The 8,206-nt window shown below is 37.6% G+C and overlaps 2 protein-coding genes across 2 annotated transcripts in view; one reads left to right on the forward strand and one right to left on the reverse strand.

Moving 5' to 3' along the window:
• Positions 1 to 4,122, reverse strand: part of eif3a (eukaryotic translation initiation factor 3 subunit A) — an 18,780-nt gene extending 14,658 nt beyond the window's left edge. Inside the window, exons 1-6 of the mRNA XM_015380260.1 lie at positions 3,941 to 4,122; positions 2,482 to 2,672; positions 2,256 to 2,392; positions 1,976 to 2,139; positions 559 to 758; positions 33 to 241 (exon numbers count right to left, since the gene is read on the reverse strand). Coding sequence (XP_015235746.1) covers positions 33 to 241; positions 559 to 758; positions 1,976 to 2,139; positions 2,256 to 2,392; positions 2,482 to 2,672; positions 3,941 to 3,989 — 950 coding nt within the window. The 5' untranslated portion in view covers positions 3,990 to 4,122. The remainder of the gene's footprint in view (positions 1 to 32; positions 242 to 558; positions 759 to 1,975; positions 2,140 to 2,255; positions 2,393 to 2,481; positions 2,673 to 3,940) is intronic.
• A 2,347-nt stretch (positions 4,123 to 6,469) lies between these two features.
• The window catches only part of fam45a (family with sequence similarity 45 member A), a 6,669-nt gene continuing 4,932 nt past the window's right edge, over positions 6,470 to 8,206 (forward strand). Inside the window, exons 1-4 of the mRNA XM_015380353.1 lie at positions 6,470 to 6,751; positions 7,113 to 7,309; positions 7,403 to 7,482; positions 7,565 to 7,713. Coding sequence (XP_015235839.1) covers positions 6,706 to 6,751; positions 7,113 to 7,309; positions 7,403 to 7,482; positions 7,565 to 7,713 — 472 coding nt within the window. The 5' untranslated portion in view covers positions 6,470 to 6,705. The remainder of the gene's footprint in view (positions 6,752 to 7,112; positions 7,310 to 7,402; positions 7,483 to 7,564; positions 7,714 to 8,206) is intronic.

Genomic DNA, 8,206 nt, shown 5'->3' on the forward strand with positions numbered 1-8,206 from the left:
TCCGAAAATTACGGTATAGTGAATTAAATTACCTCTGCATCTCATCTTGGGTCAGGTTCTTACGCATTTCTCTCGACAGATGATAGAGACGGTGGAGAGTGCAGGCATGGAAGAGGGCGTTTCCAGACTTCCAGAAGACAGTGGAAACTTTGTTGTAGTAGTTGGCCATGAGCTGGGGTTTGGGGGGCTTCTTGGAAAGGGCAAACAGGCCGTGGATATCCTCTACAGCCTTAAACGCTTCCTAGAAAGACAAAAAGAAGACAATCTGTTACCCAAGGCTCATCTTGGAGGCCTCTTTTCTTCAGACAGCTGTGAAAATGCTTTTTATCTGCTGCTTTCAATTCATTTTTTACCAAAGCAGCCTTTTTTATAAAGTACCAATGTATAAAAACTGTAACTTCAAGATGAATCGGTTCAAAATATCATCACAAATATTTACAAAACAGATTCATTTCATTTCAAACATCCATTTTAGTCAAACCTAGGTTTAAAGCTCAGACTGAATCTGGATCATCAGGCTACTTGTTGGAATGAAAACCAAAATATTGAGGAACCAACCTGCCAGAGCTCCATGCTAATAGCGCTGTCCAGCTGCACCAGGCGGGTTTCCAGGTGCATGGACTGGCTCTCAGGGTTGTTCAGGTTGATGGCGGTGCTCTGGTTGTGGTGCCGCTGGATCTGACCCAGATGCATGCGCAAGTTGTCGCACAACTTGCGAAATTCTGCCTTGCGGGTGTACTGAAGGCAGAACTTAAAAGCTGCAGAAAAGAAATGAATATTAGATTTCTGATACTTTATCCAGCTTATTTTACCTTATTAAAGGGGTGATAGAATGATTCTATAGGGTATTTGGTCCTTTAGGTCTCTGAATAGGGTGTGTAACATTGGTTGGGCTGAAAATAGCATATTTGCTGTTCTATGAGCCCTAATGCAGCCTGGTTAAAAGCCCTAGAATGAAACAACAGGTTTTCTTCCTTTTATGGTATGCTGATGAATATTTAGATGAGCTGTGCTCTGATTGGTTGGTTTACGACGAGCAAAGCTGCTGAGCAAAGACGCATCATAGCAACAAGAACTCACTCACTGAAACATCAAATTGTTGATATGGCAGGGTGACCAGACGTCCTCTTTTCCCGGACAAGTCCTACTTTTCATACCTAAAAAATGTCCAGGGGAGAATTTCGAAATCTCTCGGGATTTTGGTGGACTACAGTGCAGCTCGGAGTCGAAACACACCGGGCATTTGAAACAAGCCATGAGCTCCAGGCTACCGTCACCAGGTTGGGTTCGGTCGCTCCGTCCCCCGCTTGCTCCCTGCCCCGTCCGCATGAACCCAGTCAGCAGCCTGGAACGCTGCATGTCCACCCCTGGTTTTGGCTCATTTTCAATGTAGAAACTGCCTGCTTTGTAATTCTTGTAGAACTTAACCCAACTGTAGGCTAAACAGCTAAACTGGTGTCTTACATCTACCTGTATTCATGTTCTTGGGCCAGTGAACCACTGTGCTGGTCTGTATGATAATTTTGGGGCGTGACAAAAGTACAGTCCAGAACCAAATAAGGCAACATCCCCAAGTTTTCGGTGCTTCGTTTAAATCCGCCCGTTTTATGGTGAAAGTTTAGAATTGTGAGATTTCCAGAGAAAGGAGGTGTCGATGGGGTTTGAACTTCTCTGTACGTCCATTTCACCCACTGAACTATCTTTATTCATCTATGATAATGGAAACTCGGTTTTGCATTCTATGACCCCTTTAAAGAAGGAGAACATTAAAGCCGCAAGAGCAATTTAATGGTTGCTGCGGCCTTAAAGAATCGTATGCTGGTTTTAAACCTGCAGCCAAAGATCAGGCTTCACATACCCTTAATTGCTGAACTTTACATAAGAATATTTTGTACTTTAACATGATATTAAATGTAGATTTATTGAAAGTACACAGAGAAAGTGGTAATGGAAGGACATAATATCATTATAGTACCTTGCTGGGCGATGTCATGATACAGACGCTCCACCTTGGAGTTGTTTCTCAGCAGGTCCAGACACTGGCGGTAAGACTCCCACAGGAACTTGACCCAAGGAGTGAGCAGCAGGCGATCAGTACGATCCTGAGTGTCTTCTCCGCTCACGGCACTCAGCAGGACACTGTAACAATGACAGCAAGGCATTAAGAGGATAAACAAAACGTCAAAGGGCATTTTCAAACAAAGTCCTGTAAAGTTTAGGATCTAGTTTATATGTTTGAAGGACACCATCTTTACCTCTCTGGAGTCTGGATGTTATCCAGGTCCTCGATGTCCAGCACCATCTGCTGCGACTCTTCCTTCGCCGTCTCGGTCTTTTCCTCGGCCAGCTTCAGGTAAGCCCGCACTACATCTTCCAGAGACTTGATGTTCACCTAAGAAGGAAAAAAAAAATGCTTCCATATCCCAGAAACTGAAAAACACACAGGTTCAGATGAAGCTGCATTTATTGTCTCAAACCAACCTGCTGGCAGATGTTCTTGTACTGGTAGAGACCCTCTTTGGCCAGGTGACTCTTGCGCAGGTCGACACACAGCTCCAGGTACTTGAGCATAATGGGTTCGTGGATCTTCTGCCATGTTCGGTGTTTTTTACTCTTGATGACATCGTACAAAACATCCAAGGCTGGCTGCTTCTTGCCGACCTCAAGAAATTCTGTTTAAACACAAGTCAGAGATTTTTATCAGCATTTTATTCCTTATTCAGTTAGTGCAGTTTAAAAGGAAACCTAACAATAATGTTATAATAACGTTCAGCTGTTTTCCATTAGCTTTATTTGGTTCCTTCTTATTAACCTGTTATTTAGGGTAATTACTTCATTATTGGATTTTTACTAAAATAATTACCAAGACATTTGTGTGACAGGATTATTAGAAATAGAATTTCTGGTTTGGGTATGAAATACATGAAAATCTACATTGTACTGGTTTTGTTTTTGATTTTTATTAGACTTAGACAAACTTTATTGTTATTTTTACACACGGGGTGTATTTTAATATTTTTGATACGGGGTCTTTGGGTTCAAATACTGGTTGGAGTTCCTGAGCAGGCTGAGGGAGTTTGCAATGCCAGGATGTAATAATTTGATTTTCCTTGAAATGTTAGAAAATTATAGCAATCTCTTAGTGTAATACGTTTGTAACCATATAAAATAAACACTAACAAAAACAGCAAGGATTAAATTCAAAGCATTTCTAAATATCTGGGTTTACATGTGACCACTGCAGAATATTAAACAAGCCACAGCGCCTCAGTAATATAAAAATAAAATATACTATTTCTTTTATTGCAGATTTTGCCTTTTTTGATTATTAAACAGGTAGTTATTCCTTTAAGTGTGAAAATTAAATCTGAAACCACTAAATACATGTAACCGCACATAATAATGATGATATTATAGGTGGGGAACCTTAAGGCCAAATATTCTGATCATTTTCTCATTAGGTTTGACATCCTTTAAACTGTCACAGGAAACAGACACATCTAATTGAACTTTAATCAATGTTAGATGAGGACTCCTACAGAATTTAAAGAAAAAATGCTCAGAAAATTTAAACAATATTTGAGCAGAAAAAGATATCTGTTATTTAGATTAGCTGCGTGAACAGAAATGCAGAAAAACCGTCGAAAGGAGATGTTTTAACTGACAGATGAAGCTAGGTCATAATGAAAACAGAGCAAAAGCTCGCGATATCGACACATAACAGATCAACCGCAACAAAGAATGACCAATAAAACGTTTTTTCCGTGGAAAATCTATAAAAACGTCGATATACAGCGATGTAAATAAGAAGTAACCCCGTGAGGGCCACAAGTGTGGCCTAGCTGATGCTAAAGCTAGCATTAGCTTTAGCATTAGCATGAGCCACACAGTAGTGACGCGGCTGAAGTCGGCTTTAACTTGAGGAGCTCCTCACACTCACCGTTCGCTCGTTTCAGAGCATTCTCTGGGCGCTGAAAATACGCCGGCATCTTGCTGGTATACTAGTGTAACCCAAAACTGACTGAATTGGTTAAAACTGGAAGAGATTTCACCAGTCCATCCAGGCCACGCACTCACTCGCGGCGACGGCGCTGGCTGAAAGGAAGAACCTCGTGAACAACCGCGGGAAGGTTGCCAGATTCGATGCGAGCCCCCGTTTAGGACAAGTCACATACTATTTAGACTTGTTTTCACTTCTTAGTTGATGATTTTATTGTTTATTACAGATAATTAAAATGTGTTAAAACATGCTTCTAGATTACTGGTTTGTGGACATTTACAAAGCGAAGGTTAATAACATTAAACGTTGCCTTTTATGCAGAGGATCCTCCAAAACACATTAGATCTGGGCCCCTTTCTGGTGGCATAATAAAAATTCATTAATTTAATTGGAAATTGAAGCCTATATCAAATAAAATGTATAAAACTAAAACTACACCGTCCTTAGGCATTATAGAAAACTTATAACTGACTTAGAATATGAATATTCTTCATTGTTCCACAACTGGGAAATTCAATTATATCAGCAATAAAGTGATAAAATAGTGTGTTTATCAAAAAAATGCAAGAAATATCAACTGCGTACTTTGATTTAAAAAAATCTACAAGACATGGACATATGTTTTCGCTTAAAAAAAGAATAGATTATTTACAATTAATATGATATGATCCTGGTTTAGGGCAAAAATATATAATAAACTTCATTAATGTGAATAAATATACCATGAAATAAATAGATGTATTATTTATTTATTTAATTTATGAATATACCATAAATTGGAAAATGCATGGTAAATATGTTAACAGATATTTACCAATACATTAAAAATGATAAATTAAAGAATTACTTGTCATGTAAAAATGTATTCATCTGAAATTAAACATATATATTTACTTTATATTTATATATACATCCCTGATATACATTAGATGATGGCTAATGGGACAGTTGAATACGGTTTTCTGGGGCGCAACATGGAGTCCAAAAATATCTGATGTTTCTTTAGTAACATGAGGTTTTACTGCTATAAAGATTCTATCAGGACGCCCAAAAAGGACAAAGCAAAGCATATTAATATATAAATACAGAAGTAGTTTAAAAAAATTCAAATGAGACATCAAAAAATGTGTCTTTGATTTAATTTTCTGTGGTTGTGTGGACCATAGAGCAGCATATTTATTAGTTCTTTTAAATTCTGCAAATTTTTGTTGTTTTTCTTGAAAAAATATGAGCTATTTTGATTAACGCTTGCTTTTTTTTAAATATATATTTCCCATATAATTTTTACTTTGAAAAAAAACAAGAGAAAACATTTTAAATTGTAAATAATTAAGAAAGGGTTTGGAACAAAAATAATTCTGATTAAAGTAACAAATGTTTATCCAATTGCTGATATCAAGTAACAAGCAGCTTGTTCGTCACATTGAATAGCTGCTTGAATAGATGTACTAAATTGATGAGGTACTTATTGAATACTGGTCTTTAAGTCTATGTATAACAACATAAGCAAGTATTAAAATGTTATACTATTTTAGCAGCAGTTTGTTTTTTAATCTCTTAAGTAAAAGCATCTATATATTCTTTTTCTGTTCCATTTTTTGTATAATACAATAAACAGTGAAATGGATACTATAATTTGGCCATGTCATGACCCAGTGTCTGTTCAACTATCATTTCCTACCACTTTGTTCATAAATTGTAATTTAACGTGTTTGAGCTTCTAAAATTACATATTCTCACTTCGGGGATTTTTAACGAACCTGGCAGCACCGGGAGAGCAAAGTACCCGGATGTTCTACACGATGATGCATTCAATAGTATCTGAAATCCGAGCTCTGTTCAAAAACAACGTTTCAGCTTTTGTGTATATCCGTGTATATAATATAATATAATATAATATAATATAATATAATATAATATAATATAATATAATATAATATAATATAATATAATATAATATAATATACATCCATTGTCTGACACGCTTGTCCTGAGTGGGGACAGTAATGTTTTCGGACTGTGGAAGTAAGCCGGAGTACCCGGAGAGAACCCAGGCATGCTCAGGAAACATGCAAACTCCATTTAGAAACACACGGTGAATCGAACCCAGAACCTTCTTGTTGCAAGGCAGCAGTGCTACCCACTGCGCAACATAGCAATACTATAATGTAATATATTATAATATTATATAATTCCGTAAAAGTTCAAAAAATATCAACTTGACTTGGTTTCCAAGATTTGAAGATGTTTCGCCACCTCTCCAGGAAGCTTTCTCAATTCAAAAAATATAATATAATATAATATAATATAATATAATATAATATAATATAATATAATATAATATAATATAATATAGCTGCACTGTTGCTCTGTATTCCGCTCACCTTAAATGCATCTACAGCGCTTCAAATGGCAAGATCTGATTGGCTGTGAGCACCGAGGCTCCGCCCCTTCAGTCGTCCACTCCCGGAAGAGGTTTTTGCAGGGAGATGATGGAGAAACTCAGTTGACAGCTGAATTTCCTCATATCACAATAATTACGTTAACCTTATTCGGTCCTCCTGATATATCCAGAGTCGTTTTCGTATATTTGTTCCTTTTTTTTAACTCTCGCGGTATCTCCGTGTTCGATTTTAGGAGACCTGTGGTGTTGTGGCTGTGGTTAACTTGTGAACTCTTTACGTGGTCTCTGACTGCTATGGAACATGGCAACGACTGAGACGCAGCTGATGTTGAGCGTCGGATTAATTGGTACATTTTTAATTATTCAGCTCATTATCTTCTAGTATAGAAGTTGTGTAATAATTTAAACATCTTATTTTGGCGCTTTAAGACTTTTGGACGATCACATGACAGCAGTGTGACCCATATGTGCTGCATCAGCAGGAGCAGCTCTCATAGATCTGGGGTCACAGATCATTCATGCTGATTTTAGAGTTAAAGGAAAGGACAGTTTTCATAACTCTATTTATTTCTTTAAAGTTCTGTCAGATATGTATACATTTCCTTCCACTTCTCAGCTATGCCCTGCCTTAATGTGAAGTTTAAAAGCTATATATTAACACCATAAGTCTGGAGGGATTTATTATTGATGCATATTTTTCCCCTCTAGAGAAAGATGTGAATGGAGACACATTGTGGGTGTGGTGTTATCCTTCCATCACTGCTGAACTGAGGGAACTCCTGCTCAGGAAGTGCTGCCTGACACAGGATGGCCGGGATTTCCACACCTTTGTGTTCGGCCAGTTCAGCCGAACCTGGTACTACATCAGCACAGTGGAGGTCCAGGAGCCGACGGCACTGAAAAAGGTACCGATCTGGAAGCAGCCAGCTGCCTCACCCGGGTTGGTAACATCCCTGAAAATACATGCGCTGATGTCTGTGTCTTTCCTCGGCTTAAAGGTCACCCATTTTTCCATTTGTGTAACGGCGAAAGACTTCAACCCTGAGAAATATGCAGCTCTAAGTAGAATACTCTGCAGGTAACATCTTAGAAAACACATTTCACTCTTTTTTTTTTTAGTGCTCTGAGTACGTAATGGTTTGGTGACATTTGTTTTTCAGGATGTACATCAAACATGGCAGTCCAGTGAAGATGATGGAGGCTTACATCACCGTCCTCACCAAGGGGATTTGTCAGAACGATGAAAACGGCTCGTTTCTCATCAGGGATTATGATGTCAGAAAGGCGTACCTGGCCGGTTCAGTCAAAGGTTAGACCGTCATTGTGCGGCTGTTATATTTTCTCTCAGAAAATAATCAACTTTAATGGAAAAGTTTGTTTATATTAACAAAAGAAAAAAAATAAGATTCCGGGTAACAGTACAATAACCATCATAAATATAATTTATTAATGATTAACAGGTAGTTTATTAATGTTTGATAATCATTTATAAAACGCATCCAAACCATTTATAAAACATAAATAGATCATATCACCCTGCTACGTTAGTTTAGCCCTAACATCAGTGAATTAAAGACCTGAACCTAACCTTTATTTTTAATTTAACTTGCCTTGTCATGTTGGACTTACCCTTACCACAACATTAATGGGCTTAATAGCTTAATAATTGATCTGTTTACCTTTTACAGATGGTTTAGATGCAGTTTAGAAATGATTCAACTAACCCTAACCCTATTAATAAACTGTCTATTAATCATTAATACATTTTCAGCTTTATTTACAAAAAAAATGCACGGTGCAGC

This window comes from Cyprinodon variegatus, unplaced genomic scaffold (genome assembly GCF_000732505.1).
Source record: "Cyprinodon variegatus isolate N-32 unplaced genomic scaffold, C_variegatus-1.0 Scaffold11, whole genome shotgun sequence".
NCBI classification, from domain to species: domain Eukaryota; kingdom Metazoa; phylum Chordata; class Actinopteri; order Cyprinodontiformes; family Cyprinodontidae; genus Cyprinodon; species Cyprinodon variegatus.